Genomic DNA, 17330 nt, shown 5'->3' on the forward strand with positions numbered 1-17330 from the left:
TCTTCTAGATAATGCATATCTTACAACTTGTTGTATTTCCGTCATTGTGCAGTGCAGCCAACTTTTCCACAGAAAATGTCTTTGTTACTTATTGTATTATTGTATTTTTTATTAGTTGTAAGATACTGCAAAAAAGGAAATTTTCGTTTTCAACTTTTCATGGAGTAAACAACAAACCTATCCTGCATGTGTTGCAACCAGAAGTCATGTTTTTATTTATGTTCCTTGTCCCAGAATTTCACAAAGCATCTAACCTGTTATGACATGGTGTTAGGAACAACTCAAACATGATGCATCTATTCAGGTTGCCAGTTTGGAACATAGGTTGCTGATATTTGTCTCTATTCAGGTTTCCTTGATTGCCAATTAGTTTCGAATGCATCATACTACTACCACTACCTGAGTGATTATTTTTGCAGGCTACATGTCGTTGAGCCTTGTTTGAAGAAAATTATGTTCATCTTGCGCCTTTGCTGTACTTGTCGGTTGCTGCAAGAATTTTGTTCAAGCTGGTCATTCGTTGTACTTGAAGTTGTAGATGCATGTCATACCTTGATTTAACATATACTCCATCTGGCTCTAAATACTTGTCAAAGGTTCAATGAACATAGACACATTTTAGCCTATATTTTGCATGTATTTGCGACAAGTATTTAGGACCGGAGGGAGTAGTAGAAAACAAAGGTCGTTGCTATATAATTAGTTATTTTTTTTGCAAAGGAAATTATATTCCACTAAACGAGCTGCACAACAAGATCGCTGGCAAGCAATTCGATTATACAAACAGGAGCAGTGTCCATCCAGCTGGATGAGGAAGCACTGCCCTGGTAGCCAAACTGAGCCAGAGTATGAGCTACATTATTACAATCACGGCGACAGTACGTAAACTCTGCATTGTCAAAGTGCAGAAACTTCAAACTCCGCGCCTCACGCATCAGGACACCAGTATCCGCAAGATCATAGTTTCCATTGTTGATGGCTTCGATCAATGTGGTGGAATCAGACTCAAAAAGTACTCTGAACATACCCAGATAATTAGTTATTAGAACTGAGCAGAAAAAGGACCAGATAATTTGCTGTTAAGAAGATTTGTAGCATCAAATTTATCAAGTTCAGTGACTTATATGTTTGGTGATTTGAGTTTAACAACACTGCATTATCCTTTTTCGTAAGGTTTCTAAACCAAATAGCTCAAGTGAAAGTTTTTGAGCTAGCAAAACTTGTTTTAGTGATACAGAGTTGTAGAAGTGGTTACTGTTATACTATGCATGTAGACGAGAGTTGCACAACATCTTTTTTTTCGAGAGCACGCAAAATGAGTAGGCACAGAGTTGCACAACATCAGTGTAGGCACAGAGGCGGAGTGTGGAGTCGTCTGTCGCGGCGCCACTAAGCCACACAAAACTGCTAGAAATTGTAAGCGGCTGTCACAGAAACTGACTATATACATTGAGCTTGGTCTGCTCGTGGCCCTTTGGTATCTTGGCAGCATCCATTGGCTTGAGTTTCATGACCTGCTTCACTAGGGCTTCTAATGCATGCAGAACAAGCTCTGTCGTAGGTGGACAAACTGCCACGTTGTGCTCGTTTGTTTTATAGCAGTTGCTTCTTACTTCCTTGAGATGCTCACCCTTCCATTACAGAAGTAGCTAATTCTTACAAGTTAAAATATCATCTATCTATCACACATAGTTCACGTAGATCAACTTGGTCAGGTTGACGCCGAAGCAGCACAAGTCCCTTCTTCAGTCAAGAGTGACAGGTTTATAAGCTACAAAATAAATCTCCGTTCAGGCTAGTAGTATATGTTTCATATCCATACAAATTGAGGAAATATATGTACACATGCGAGCATGTTCCATACGCACTCCTACACAAGGTAGGGCACGCCTCTAAGCTAGTGCTCAGAATAGCAAGGATGGAGATGTGTACCTCTGCCAATAAATTCCCGATGCTCAGATACACCTACACTGAACTTCCTTATCTTCCGGCGAAGCTTGCGTACATGGAACACCGCAAGCTATGAAGACAACATTACACATACCTTAGTGCTCATAATACTTCCCAGTCAGCATGAAAGAATCATAACTAAAACACAAAGGTGGACTTACTGAAACATGGATTTTGGAATCATGGCCATTTCCAGCTGATTTGCATAGGCTCAGCAACAAGTTCTCCAGCTGATAATAGCAGAAATAACTACACAAGTGATGACCATAAAGCAATATGCAATTTTGCACACTAAAAGTCTGTAACGGACGTAGTATAAATTTTCAGATATAGTTAGGATTTCAGGTAGACAATCTATCTAACAAAATTATGCCATCTTAGTTCTTAGATATTAATCTGCAATGCAACACCAGAATCCTTCAGAACATTAACCCCTCTCTCCTGTAGTTTTTTTTGGAAAACGCTCTTTGCCAATGATATGTATACTCAAACCCATATATTCCCTGAGCCTTCTAGATCTAACCTTCTAAGCTATATTTTTTTCCTCTCCTGTAGCTATAAAATATTCGCGGCAGGGCGCGCGCATAAAGTACATCAGATCCTACTATCTGAAATTTCAGTGTATTGGGGCTAATTTTCTGTAATCGCCAGCACCGAACAGCAAAATGTTGGATAAAAACAAAAACAAGTATGGAACTTGAAGTGATGCAAGCTACAAAAGAATGTAGCATATATGATACCCAAACATGTATACAACAATTAGCAACCTCTTCTTTTGTGCTTGGAGAACACCAGAACTTCAAAACATCTAACGTTACCACACAAGAAATACTTTATATGTATATAGCGTACCCTCTTGAGTGACCATGATTTCAATTCAACCATGGACTTAATCAAAAGTAGCATGCGAGACACTTCACATTCGGACAAAAGAAACACCTTCTAAAATACATGATTTTGCTGGAAGGATCTGAAGTATTGCTTGCCATAGTTTAAGGGATAGTGTGATGCAATTTTCTGATAAATCTAAAAAACACACCTACCTGAACTGTAGTAGAAATGCACTGTCCATTAAAACATTCAATAATATCACCTCTTCGGATTCCAATTTCCTCTGCTTGTGATCCTTTTAGTACCTATAGTTCAATTGGCAATAATAATATGCATGGTAAGAGAAGCACCTTAGGGAACAGTAACTCTACACACAAGAAACCATTAACATTATAATACCTCGTTAACAATAAGACCATCATCAATCTTGTACTTGCGCCATATCTTATCCACTTGAACAATATCTAAAAGCTTGATACCAGAAAACGCTAATCCAAGCTGGGGGCGAGGGATGCATCTATACAATAAGAGAAGCATTTAGCCCATTTGAAGAAAAAAAATAGGTATGCAGGAGAAATTAACCGGTCTTAAATAAGCCACTTTTGTTGAAATACAAATCATGTCAACCATATTTGGAAATATTCTTGTAGTCGACCAAATATTTTGAATTGAGTTAACAGAAACCTTTGCTTGTGAACCTTAGAAGTCTCATTGCAGTTAAAAGAGAACGCATTTATCTACTGAATTTAGTTTTTGGACATTTGCTATTAAAATAACATTGAAAAAAAGCATAGCATAATTAAGTGATCATCACTCCTTTCCTCGGAAAAATGCAGATCATGAATCATTTTGCCAAAATAAAACGAGTAATCTATTCAAACATAGTCATTATACAAAAAGCATGACAAGTTGACAACAGTTGCATTGCCAAAATATCTGAAGATAACTTGTCGTCATTAAATTGCATGAGGTAAGAAGTGAAAATATAAAAAACAAAGTAAATTGCAACCAGAATTCTGAAACTGAACAATATTATATTTCCAGATTACATGAATATTGTGGAAATGCATCAGTCATGCATGGGAAATGCGAATGCCATCACAGTTACTTTCTAGGTAATATCTTTTGATCATATAGTTTGTCTTTGTATCATGGAGAACATGACCAAATAATCATCTCTCGTATTGCATAACCATATTACCATATAGGACATATGGGCCTATCTATGGTGCTAAGATGATACTGTTAACTCCAACCCTGACAACAACGAAAATCAGCATGGAAGAAAGCAGTAGACTAGCAACAGTTGCACAGAACTCAAAGGGAAATCTACCCGAATTCCTTCCACAAATCCAAGCACTTGAGCAAAACAGAAGAAGGTATAAAAGACCCGCTCCTATGACAGTTGATCATTCCGACGATCTTTGCATCCAAGTCAATGATCGGCCCCCCGTTGTCATACTACATGCATTGACAAAAAATATTACAATTGTGTCATACCAAAAATGCACGGTTTGCACAATATAACCTCAAAGTTACATTAAAAACAGCACAAACTAGAGAAACAATGTGTACAATACACAATAAATTTTACTTTTACCTTAATAATATGTTCTTTGCCCGGAAAGAACATGTAATGAGGTCGTTCATATATGTGCGGATTCATATATCCCGGCCTAAGATGGGTCATTGTTAGATTGAACTTGGCATCTCTTCCAAGCCAGAAGACGAGTTGACCCCATTTTACTCCATCATTAAAAGATGGTAACTGAACCGATTGATCCACTCTAACTCTAAAAAAACCAAGATCATACTGCTCCTGGTGGTAGATCAGGTGGCCAACTGTAGCGGATCCATCCGGCAGGTGAACAGTAACCTGAAAAGTTGGTTGGTAAAAATGTGAAATACATTATTTAGAGAGCTGGCTACAAAAAAAAAAGGCAGCTGCGCATAAAACAGATAAAAGCACATATAGACCGTTGTGTTTCCAACTGCAAGTTATCTAGAAAAAAAATCCAACACAACCAATCTAATTTACACCACAGATAGAGAAGGCTTCCAGATAGAGTGGGGAGTTATTTGAGATAATAATTAAATTTATCACGGAACCAACTAACAATAAACTGAGATAGTTCACAAAGGATACATGTCAAAACAAAGAAGTCATGCCAATTATCCAGTTGAACAGAAAGTGTTATTCCCCCTAACCTTTCGCATGAACTCACCTTGGCATCAGGATAATACTTCACCTCGCCATAAGCAGCATACTCTTCTTCAACTCCCTCTCCCTTTTGTTCAATAGAACACCCCTTTGAGCTAAATAAATGCGCGGTTGTCAAAACAATGCCGGTTTTGTTCTCCTCGTTCCAGTCAATCCAGAATCCAGAGCACCTTTTTCTTGCCCCGTCTGCATGCATATTCACAATCCAAATGATTACACATTATGGGATCGAGACAGCTGAGATATCGAAATAAGATTACCGATGTTACATAGTACCAAAGGAGGAGGAAAGCCCAACAACAAATCTGGCAGCCAAAAGCACTGCCTTTGTTGCAGGTTCAGCGACAGGGAGAAGCTCCGGATTGAAAAACATGTGCGAAGATCTGCAGTATTCTATCGTGACCAAGTCCTCATGGCGGTCTACAAGATGAAGAAGATGGATCGATAGATCTCCAATATGCGGAGGAATCTTAGAGAGGAGGCGAATTTCTCAGTTAAGAAGTTACCCCTTTTTATTTCGTAGTTGCTTTGTGCACGCTCGAAGGCCTCGATTAACTCCGGCGGAGGATCCGGATCGTCTTCGGGGAGGCGGGGTTCGTAGAGTGGAGAGCTGGGCGCGGAGGAGACCACCTCCTCGTCCTCATCCTCCCTCTTCTTCTTCGTCTCCTTCTCCTCGTCCTCGCTGATCCTCGTAACGGCGTCCTCGGTCGAGGTTTCCTCCCCTGCTTTGATGGATCTCCTCCTCCTCCTCCTCTTCTTTTTTCTCTCCGAACGCTCCGATGAGGGCGCTTGCGTGGGCAACCGGGACCCACTAGTCGCCGTCGGCATGGCTGCGGTGCTCCCGTGCTTGTCCGGTCACTGCCGCGGCGGAGGTCGGCGGCGGGCGGTTCACTGCTTTCAATCGGTGCTGCAGCCCTACTGCGGGGATCGGCAAAGGAACTAGCCTAACCTCTCGGTGTCCGTTGATAAAAGCAATTTTAAGTACTCGTCCACGCTGTTGATAAGACCATCTCCGCAAACCAAAAAGTGTCATATAAATCACATTGATCTAAAAAATAGCTTCACAGATGAGATGATACAGATATAAAAAACGTTCAAAAACTTTTACACTGCCATGCAAAATTTAGACCACGCGATGTAAATATACATCACCTCAAGTAATGCATCACTAAATAACGGTCGCGTGCGACGTCCAACTACCACTTTATTGTTTTCCCGCTCTCCACCCGTGGGAGCTGCCGCACCGGCGGCGGCCAAATCCGGCCCGCCGTCGCTGGGAATCAAACAGTCGTCGATCCCCATTGCCTGCCCGCTCCCGCCTTCCTAGACTCGCCTCTCAGCTAGAGAAGGCCGGAAACACCCCACCACCACGGTGAAAATCCATCGCCCGTAAAGCTGCCATTTTGTACCATCACCCGTATCCAAATCCATACCCACAATATTTTGATAGGGTATGGATAAAACAGAATTACCCATTATAATCTGGATATGGGGGAGGGGTAATTTAGCAGCTATCCACGAATAAACCCATATATACGCACTGCTTTTTTCCGCAAAAAAAGCTTTCTTTGTACCTATGGGCAAGGGGTTTGTCCAAATTCATTGGGTAATACCCAATTATTTTGGGTATGGGCAATCTAAGATCTATTGAGTATGGCTAAAATTGGGTGTGGATTTGGATTAGCCACTACCCTCCCCAAAGGCATCTATAATCACCCCACTATCTCGATTTCGGTTCGTCGCGACCATATATTTGTCGGTCATCTACAGGGCCGCAGAACACATGTGATATCACCGGTGCAGTTTGTAGCCAACGACCGCACATATGACAAAGGCTACTGCCTTGTGGATGGCATCTGGTCGAAGTGGGCTACATTTCTAAAGCCTCTCGCCAACCCCTCAGCTAAGATATAACAAAACTTTTACTATGCACAAGTGGCTGCTACGAAGGACGTGGAGAGAGCATTTGGAATTTTATTGTGAGAGGCCGGGTGAAGTTTTGGAAGGAAGGGATCCTTTGGTACATCCTGATGGCTTACGTGATCATGCATAATATGATCATTGAGAATGAGGAGTGGTTAAGATCTGCACGAGCATCAATATGAGTTGATTGGGCATCGGGTGCGGGTGCAACACCAGCGAGACCGCGTCGTCTGCTTCATTGAGTGGTACCACGCGACCCGCTATGAAGATACACATGAAGATTTTCAGAAGGATCTCATGGAGAAGGAGTGGACATCATAGTGGCAATAAAGGAGTGGTGGCGAACAAGGCCCATGAATTTCTAGGTATGTTAGGCTCAATCGATGGCATGCACTGGAGGTGGAAGAACTGTTCAACATCATGGCATGGACAATTTAGAGGGCACACGAAGGATTCCACCATTATTTTGGAGGTTCTGACTGATTATGGTACTTGGATATGGCATGCTTGCTTTGGGATGCTCGGTTTTGCAACGACATCAACGGTCTCCACTTTTTACCAAGCTAGCAAATGGGAAGTCTCCACCGGTGGAGTTTGTAGCAAACTACCTCACGGATGAAATCTACGTAAAGTGGGCAACATTTGTGAAGCCCCTCATTGCACCCCCATGGTAAGAAAGAACTTCAATTCCACAATGCTCAAGCGGTGGCTAGAAAAGATGCAGAGAGGAAATTTGGAATTTTCCAAGCGCAAATTACTACTGTGAGATGTCCCACGCGGTTTTGGGATCAAGAGATACTATGTTACATCATGAAAGCTTGTGTCATCATGCATAACATGATCATTCAAGATGAGCGTTGTTGTGGGTATACTTCATGGGTGTACCATCGACAGTGCCTAGATCCGGCAAGCCCGGGTGGCCCATAGACGGTGATGGTGGCATGAGGCCCATCGGGCGGCCCAGTTGCTGTTGATCATGAAGGATGAAGTCCGGTCCAGGATCAGATAGCCAGATCCGCACCGACCTTTGGAGGAACCCGGATCCGTGGAGGCCCATGAGGAACCCGGATCCAGTACGACGTATATGGAAGGCGGATCCTTGACGTGCACGGCATGATATTGTATCGTAGACTAGGCAATCTGTAATCCGGCTAGGACTCTCCGTGTAAACCCTAGATCCGTGCGCCTTTATAAGCGGATCCTGGGAGCCCTAGAGGCACAACCACAACCATTGTAACAACGCGCAAGCGCCCAGATAATTCCAGACAAGCGACGGTAGGCCACCGTCATCGTGCAGGTGTTCCGAAGCTGGGTAACTTGCGTACCACCGTCCCGTGTGCACTCCGCCCTATGGCCCCTACTTCTTTTCCCCCTCGTGAGGATCCCTCCTCCGAGGTATCGTCGATTAGGCAATGACAAGCGTGATAAAGATGAGGTCTACGGTGTCTACGACTTGATGATGCGACAAGTACAACCACGAAGGAATGGAGACCGCATTGCTCGTTTCCTAGGAGCTTACCATGACATTAGAGACTCGGCTGTGCATGAGGAGCTTCAGTTGGACCTCATCGAGAAGTGGTGGATCTGGAATGGCCGCCAAAACAACTAGTTCTTTCGTCATTTTTATATTTTGGGATGAACTCCATGCTATTCTTCGATGATTTTTGTGCTACTTGATGAACTATTTGTGTTGGCACGTAATAGTCAAGTAATGTTTTAATTTTATCACCTTACTACCATTTTATCGCAAGTTTGCGTTCAGTTTATGTTCATATGCATGGAATTATTGTGAAAATGAGAGGTGGTGGCTGTCCCACATTTTGGGCCAGCCGCCGGTGTGGGTGCTGCAAAATGGAACTCCTGGTAAAATGGCGGCCGTTTCGCTGCCCCATTTTCAATAAAACGGCTACCCTATTTTCCAAATTTGCTGCCCTAAAATGGGGCAGCTTTAGAGATTTTTTTTTTAAGAAATGGGGCAGCTGTTAGAGTTTTTTTTTTTTTGAGAAATTGCAGCTGTTCGAGATGCAGATGCTCTATAGGGGAGTGAAGGAGAGATGCAAAGCAGAATGGATCGATTCGGTAGCGTAGCGTGTGTGTGTGTGGCCTATGTAAAGCTGGGCCTCTGCGAAACTAATCTGGGCCGTCCGCGGCCTATAAATTCAGACCACAACCGGGGCTCATTCTTCTCCTTCTTCCACCTCCAGATCCTTTCCCTTTGCCATTCATTCATTCCCCAATCGAAAACAGAACGAAACGAAAACATTCCGTAGGCGATTGATTTGTTCCCTTATTAATCCCCAATTCTCACCGCGCTAATCCCCACCACCAATCCACTAGGCGAGGCGCTAGCTAGGGTTAGGGTTTCGACGCTGCTCCGGCCACCAAATTCCATCGAATTCCGCCGATCCCGGCCTGCTCCCCAGATCAGCTCTCCACGAATCCATGGATCCCAACCAGATGATGCCCCGGAGCTTCCCCATGTGGCCGCCGCCCCCACCCACCTCCTCCGACGCCATGCCGCCGCCGCCGCCGCCCTTCCTCCCGCCACCCAACGCCAACCTCGCCGCCAACCGCGGCTGGAAGCGCAAGAACCCCAACCCCAACCCCAACTCCGCCGCCTACCAGCCCCCCGCCATCGGCGACCTGCAGGTGCAGAACCGCGCCAAGGCCCGCCGCTGGTTCAAACCCAACGCCAACCACGCCAACAACCGCCGCCCCTTCTTCCACAAGCCCAAGGCCAAGGCGCCGCGCAACACGTCCTCCTTCATCATCCGCGCCAAGCGCTTGGGCGGCATCGCGCCGCTGGTCTCCCCGGGCCCCGTCACCCCCGCCGTGCTGCCCACGCCCGTCATCTCCCCGGCCCACGACGAGCGGCTGCTCTCCGACGTGCTCGCGCAGCAGCAGTGGGGCGTCGACGGCTACGGCTCCATGAAGGGCCTCATCCGCCTCCGCCCCGCCACCCATGCTGCCTCCTCCTCCGATGACGGCGACTCCAGCGGGGGCAGCGACGTGGAGGAGCACGTCGAGGTCGAGCGGCGCCTCGACCACGACCTCAGCAGGTTCGAGATGGTATACCCGCAGCCTGGCGCCGTGGTTCAGGACGACGACGAGATGTATGACCGGGGCCAGGATGATGATGTGGATGTGCATGTCGCCAGGCTCGAGGAGGAGAACCTCACGCTCAAGGAGAGGCTCTTTCTCGTGGAGCGGGAGGTGGGGGACATGAGGCGCCGGCTCGAGGCCGTTGAGGCACGATTCTCTCACGGCGCTCTTGCTAATGCTGCTGCTGCTGCTCTGGAGAATGGCACTGAGCTGGGTGATCCTAATGCTGCAGCTGCTGCTGATGACGCAGTTGAGCAGGTGCCTCTGCAGAATGGCACCGAGAGGGGTTATGCTAATGCCGCAGCTGGTGGTATTGAGCAGGCTCTGCAGAATGGCACTGGGAGGGGTGCAGCTGGTGCTGTCAACGACACCGTTGAGGAGGCTCTGAAGAATGACACTGAGATGGGCGATGCCACCGCTGATGCTGACAACACATTTGAGGGTAGCACTGAGAAAGGTGATGCGTCTGATAATGGAGTCAGCAAGTCTCTAGAGAATGGCACTGCAGAGCCAGAGAAGAGCGGCAAGGAGGAGGAGAGCTACAGTGCAGGTTCGGAGAAGAACGCTGAGATTGGTGAGGCTGCAAGTCCCCAGGGCAATGGCCAAGAGGCCTGAGGCTCTTGGGCTATCTATTATTGGCCGGTGGAAGAAAGATAGACAGAAGTGGTGGTTATTACTGTACATACTTGTCGACCACGGCAGACCCAAGGCATGCGACGGTGATTCCATTTTTGGAAACTGACACGTCGCATACCAGCGGTGGTTTGTCGTGTAGACAATGTAATGTGTTTCCTTTCCTGGAGCTCCGGGAAACGGTTCGTCTGCCGTTTTGAGTTCCCCCCCTGTTTTAGTATATTTCTCGCGGAGAAACCTTATAGTGTTTAGCTGTGTTGCCCAAAGTGGTAGATACTTTAAGATGATGATGTTTTGTTGTTATTGTATCCGTTCATTGTGATGATGACATTTGTTATTGCTCCTTCCGTTTTGCATTATCATGTTTAATTCTGTTGTTTACAATCTCATTGATTTTGTCTGGTTTGTGAGTGACAGATACAACGTATTAGGCTCCATCTGGTAGCAGTCTAGCTGAAAACCAAGATGAGTAGAATCAGTTAGGGCTACTGCTGGTGGTAGCAAAGCTGGTAGCATGTTGAAGATTGAACAACTCAACTGTTGTTCCTTCGTAGCCATAACCAGCGGTAGTAGACTGTGATCTTTTTGTTTCTATTTTGTTCTCAAGATTCAACACTAGACTAGACTAGAGTAACTGATGCCCTACTTTCTTATGGCATTTTTTTTTCTTACTTGGTATTAGAATCGAACATCGACTGATCAATGGACGAGTTGGTGTCTAGTCAGTTTACAGGAAACCAGAGGACATGAATCATCACTCCATCTGTTTGCTTGTTCTGGCAGATTCAGTAGAGGTACAAACATATACACACAAATGGGTGTGATAAATCTTTCCTTCATATATACACAGCTGAGGAGAATGGCACTGCGATGGCCGCTGATGCAGTGATGCTGGCAGGGCATCTGAGGTTTGCACAGAGAAGTGTGATGCATCCTCTGGTGCTGATAATGCAGTTGACAATTCTCTAGAGAGTGCCATGGCCAGTGGCTGTGTAGAACCAGAGAAGACCGGCGAGGAGAGGTGCAATGCAGTTTCCGAGAAAAATGCTGGGATTGGTGATGCTCGGAGTTCCTAGGAGAATGGCCAAGGCAGCAGGTAGGCCTGAGGCACTTGGGTTATGGACTGATGGAAGAAAGATAGACACTGGAATGGCCAAGTGGTGGTTATTACTGTACATACTTGTCGATGACGACGGAGCAAAGCCATGGTGATTCGCCTTTTGGAAGCCGACACGTCGCATAGCAGCGTGGCTTGTTGCGCAAACAGTGTAATGTGTTTCCTTTCCTGGAGGTTGACTCTCCAGGAAACGGTTCGTGTGCTGTTTTGAGTTCCCTCTGTTTTAGCATATTTCTTGCGGAGAAACCTTCTAGGGTTCAGCTGTGTTGCTTAAAGTGGTAGATACGGACCTGGTGAATTTTTTAGGTTAAGATGATGATTTTGTTGCTACTGCATCCATCCATTGTGATGATGAAAATTTTACCTACTGCTCCTTTCGTCTTGCATTGTCATGGTTAGTTCTGTGGTTTACAATCTTATTGGTTTTGTCTTGGTTTGTTAATTGTACGACAGTTACTACATATTATGCTCTATCTAGTACATTGCCACTGGTGGCAAAGCTGAAAATGAAGATGAGTAGAATCAGTTAGGACTGTTGCTGGTGGTAGCAAAGCTGGTAACGTCTTGAAGAATGTTGTTATGAACACCTGAACCATTCTGCCTTCCTAGCAATAACCAGCAAGTAGCATACTGTGTGATCTTTTTGTTTCTGGTTTGTTCTTAAGAATCAACACTAGACTAGAGTACAGTATAGAGTAGGTATGCATAATTGATGCCCTACTTTCTTCTGGCAGTATATATTTTTTTCCTATTCAGTATCAGAATCGAAACATCGCCTGATCAATGAACACATCGTTGTCTATTTAGTTTACAGGAAACTAGAGGATATGAATCATCACTCCATCTGTTCACATGTTCTAGCAGATTCAGAAGAGGTACGAACATATATACAAAACTGGGCGTAATGCATTTTTAATTTCTATATACACAGCTGAGGAGAATTACACTGAGATGGCCGCTGATGCTGACAATACATTTGAGGATGGCACAGAGAAGGGTAATGCATCCTCTGGTGCTGATAATGCAGTCGACAAACCTCTAGAGAATGGCATCGACAAACCTTTTGCTCAATTTACTACTCCTTGCTTCTTGCATTGTCATGGTTAATTCTGTGGCATTCAATCAGATTGATTTTGTCTCATTTTGTGAATTGTATGACAGATACTACATATTATGCTCCATCTAGTAGTAGTCTAGCTGAAAACCAGGATAAGAGGAATCAGTCAGGAATGCTGCTGCTGGTGGTGGCCCTCCAAATAGGAGGATGTTGAGTGCCAAGGCCAGGTGTATGGGGTGCGGCTCCTCCATTCAGCCTTCCCCGGCCACAGCCATGCCAAAGGCTACCGCCAAGGGACTCGCCGTGAAGCCCCCTCCTGGTGCAGCAGAAGATAGGAGCCCGCCGCTGCGATATCAGGTAAACTCTTTAGTCAGATAATGATGTTGTATTGTTGTGAACACCTGAACCATCACTGCTTCCTAGCCATGCCAGGTACATACTGTATGGTCTTCCCTTTTCTCTTTTGTTGTCAAGAATCAACACCACTGTTAATTGATGATCCATTCCGGTTAATTCTAGCCATGACTGGTTTTGGGAGTCGCCCTGCAAATTAATATGATCCTTGTCAAAGCAACCAAAAGAGCGCCGCCCTGCCATTTCCAAGGATAAAACTACCTGTCAGTATAATGTCAATCTGTTGTGTAAAGTATATACATCTCATATAGGAGTACCACCGTTGAAACCCAGGACCAACTGTTAGCATTGCTGTGCAATGGATCCTCGAAAGCTCTCATGGAAGAAAATGTTTAATAAGCTAATTTCATCGGAAGTGTCGCATTGTGATCCTTCTTCCGTGGTAATGGTCAGTAATCTGTAACATGTCGTTTTCTTACACCATTTGGTTTGGTTTGCTTATGCATCCCTCATGCTTAGCAAATTCGCTGGTTCCGAAGAGTGAAGATGACCATATTTCTCCGGGTTCCCCTTGGAAATCTTGGGCACGACAAGTATTCTTGACTCTGGAGTCTCTGTTTTCTGTTTCTCATAATTCCGCTTGGAAATCTTGGACACGGCAAACATTGGTTGGAAATTCCACGTACGCCATCTGGAGAAACCATATGTATATCTGGTTGTGTGAAGATACCATGTATGTTAGCAACACAAAAACCTCTTTAACACATATTCTATTGATACTAGGAGTAGGACCGATTGATCCAGAGGCTGGTTCTTTGGAGGACTTTGCTAGCTAGCTGACGTCTTGCAGTATTGCGTCTGTTTGAAGCCACCCTCAGCCAGCAAGCTAAGGCAGTGGAGTCCCCTAGCTTTAACCGTTACAGCAGATTGCGATTTAGGTAGTCATTGTTGTCATCCATTATTTGGTTGCTGATTGCCTGAACTTAAATTTCCGTTATGGGCACCGGTTGAAGTTAAACTCAAGTGCAGAGTTTTGGCAACAGAAAGATACTAGAGGGAGGGGAAAACTGAGGAAAAACTAACGAGCTGGGGAAAACTGAGTACAACTAACGAAGCAGGGCACGAAAATAGAAATCCCTATTTTGAAATATATATTTTCATATTTTATTTATTTAGTATGCGAGACTTTGATACCTTTTTTTGCTAAAATTAGTTACAAAGAGTGAAGTTTTGTTTTTCAAAAAATAATACTTGCTCCATTCATAAATAGGTGCCTTAGATTTTCCTAAATTTAGACGTATCTACACACTGTTTAGCGTCTAAATATGGAGAAACATAGCGAGTGCATCGTATCCTATCAGAGGGAACCATAACCTCATATCCCTCCAATTAATTCTTTTAGTACACATAAAATATAAGTATAGCCTATTAGGAAGTGACACAACTTTTTAAAGCATAACTCAATAGGACAATATATACTCTTGTGATTAGATGTAGAAACAATATTAAGGGTCTACTTATGCATGGTGGTCGTTGCTGCCATAATTTAATTTTAAATTTCAGAAAACATTATACGATATATATTTTATACTTTAATATATTTTTAATGTAACTCACACGTTTGTACCGTTAGATTTTATAGGAATTTTGTTTTTGTATTTACATGCGATTTTCCTCTGACTGCATTTGTTTTTGTACATTTTATAGCTCAGCATGGTTTTTTTTTTCAATCTTATTTTCACACAACATTACTTTTTTTTATCCTATCTTTCTTGCAGTTATTTGTTCAATATACATGCTCCTGTTCCATCTGGTAAAATACGTTTGTCAATGGTCCATCTATAGTTGTATCTGCATCTCTCTCCTACGAAAAGCAAGAAAATTCCCTTTTCTACGTCCAGTAGTGAGTCGACTCTGCCTAATTTTCCAATCAATTGGCTCTACCGTGCATCTCCAAATATTGTCAGGCCATGCTCTTGGAGGCGAGGCGGAGTAGCGGATATGGCTTTGCCCTCAAGCGAGGCCACAAGTCACATTGGCTGATTGCAGTTGTGGGCGCTGCTGCGGAGGTGCACGGTGGCCGGCAGCTCGGCCGGCGACGCCGAGAGCGTCTGCGCTGCAGCTCTCTTATGCGCCCTCCCACAGCGCTCCAGCCAGCTCTTCGCCTGAATTCCTTTGTGGCGGAAGGAGAACTTCAGCTGCCATGGGCATTTTTTTATGCTGAATATCGACGGATGGTTCTAGAATGGTGTAGATGTAGCTGCACTCTACTGTTCATGCGAATCCCACAATTCTCAACCATTAGATTGAGGAAATCAACGGTCAAAAGTGATGCTTCAATTCAAATTCAAAACTGGTGCATTATAGTAGTAGAGATATGAGCTTCTTTGAAGCAGAGACACTGACTGACACCTCCCATCATACACTTTGTGTCATTCAAACAATTTTTTCAAACTGCAGACTGACAGTACAGACCTGGCTGCTGCGTTTCTCAAACATTACTAAAGCATTAGTATCTGGTGTTAAAAGTGCACGATCCCTGTCAAATTGACCGAGAGATTCATCCAAGTCTGAAGCAATCAACCTATGAGAAGTACTTGATTTTTCAGAGTTCATAAAGCACTGTGGTCACAATCACACTTTGCTAAGCCGCTGCTAGCTAAGAAATAAGATAAAAGCTTGCCTGAGAAGTTAACTTCCCCACATGGCTCCCATGAATATGGCCGCTTGGGCGGACTTGCAAGGCTGCGGAATGATATATAGATTCTATATACGGTAATTGGATTGCATAAATAACTGAACTTGGACTTTGCATGGATGGGACTCATAATCGTGGTGCCATTGACCAATGAGGTTGGACTTTGCATGGAGTGCATAATTGGTACAAAGAAAGAGGGCAGGGAACGACTGATGATAGAGTGAAAGAAAGATGGCCAGGGAACGAAACGCCAACGAGAAAATAACGCTACCCCTGGCTGCCGCGCTCGATGTAGAGCTACCGATTGTGATCCATTTGTCTTCTGAATTTTTGGCTGCACGTGTTTCTTGAAGAATTCCAACGTTCCTGATTGTGATCCATTATGTGAATGAATTATCAAACCATTTTTCTTTCCAGAATTGCACATATTTCTGAAAGAATTCCCCACTCTTCTTGTGAAGATCTGAAATTTAGCTCTAACCCTATTTAAACTTTTGTTCAGCGAGAGAACTCGAGCATGTTGGATTGTATACTTGTTCAGAGCTGAGGGTATGTGTGTATATGTCAGCATCTGGGGGATATTCACTTTGGCTCATAGGAGCATTTGCTCCCATTGTGTGAATCTACATTTCGAAGTTTCAAAAAATTCTAAACTAAAAAATTCCTATAAAAGTGTTGATACTATCGATGTTTTTCAACAAGAATTTAAAATTTTCACTCTTAGAGCAACGCACGGGCATGCTTCATAGTTTTAACTTATATAGGGCCAATTTGCGGATGAGAATTAGCGACCGCATGCCACCGACCCTCAAGGTCGGCCATTCATTACCATGTACATAAAGGTACAAATATAGGCATATGCCTCTCTCTTTCTCTCTCTAACTATGGATATATATAGCAGTACTTATATGTGGCTAATGGGTGGATCAGAGAACAAAAGCATCAAGCCAAGAAGTAAAGTTGATCGATCGGCGATGACCATGGCGTCCAAGTGTCGATGCGTCCTCCTCTTCCTCGCCCCCGTCTTCCTCGTCTCCGTCTCGCTTGCCGTCGACCTCAAGGAGGCGTGCAGTACAACGCCATACCCAGAGCTGTGTGTGGCGGTCCTCTCCGCCAACCCAGAGAGTAAGGCGGCGGCGGCAGATGCCCGCGGGCTGGCGCTGATCGCCATCCGCACTGCCGGGAAGATGGCCGACGACGCGAGTTCCGCCGTGGACGCCGAGTTGAGAGCCAACCCAGGGGTGATAGACGCCACCACGATGAAAAACAGCAATCCTACCAACGAATGCTTATTAGGTTGCAAAGGCCCTATCCAGTCGGCCCGTGAGAATCTCTACAGTAAGATCGGCAAGGACGACAACACCACCTTGGCCACTGCCCGCTACTTCTTCCAGGCTGATCCTACGGGCGCTTGGAATTTGGGGAACTGCGACCGCTGCCACGC

The 17330-nt window shown here is 44.6% G+C and overlaps 2 protein-coding genes across 2 annotated transcripts; one reads left to right on the forward strand and one right to left on the reverse strand.

Moving 5' to 3' along the window:
• Positions 1-1428: 1428 nt before the first annotated feature.
• On the reverse strand, positions 1429-5830 carry LOC124655854. Its single transcript, XM_047194689.1, has 10 exons — positions 5509-5830; positions 5279-5422; positions 5007-5188; positions 4382-4657; positions 4115-4242; positions 3261-3298; positions 2994-3086; positions 2112-2180; positions 1933-2020; positions 1429-1771 (listed from the first exon to the last, which is right to left on the reverse strand). The coding sequence occupies exons 1-7, from the start codon at positions 5828-5830 to the stop codon at positions 3040-3042; spliced, it is 1137 nt and encodes a 378-aa protein (XP_047050645.1). The 3' UTR covers positions 1429-1771; positions 1933-2020; positions 2112-2180; positions 2994-3039.
• A 3298-nt stretch (positions 5831-9128) lies between these two features.
• On the forward strand, positions 9129-11049 carry LOC124654256. The gene has a single exon (XM_047193274.1). The coding sequence runs from the start codon at positions 9368-9370 to the stop codon at positions 10640-10642; it is 1275 nt and encodes a 424-aa protein (XP_047049230.1). The 5' UTR covers positions 9129-9367; the 3' UTR covers positions 10643-11049.
• Positions 11050-17330: the final 6281 nt, after the last annotated feature.

This window comes from Lolium rigidum, chromosome 5 (genome assembly GCF_022539505.1).
Source record: "Lolium rigidum isolate FL_2022 chromosome 5, APGP_CSIRO_Lrig_0.1, whole genome shotgun sequence".
Classification (NCBI taxonomy): domain Eukaryota; kingdom Viridiplantae; phylum Streptophyta; class Magnoliopsida; order Poales; family Poaceae; genus Lolium; species Lolium rigidum.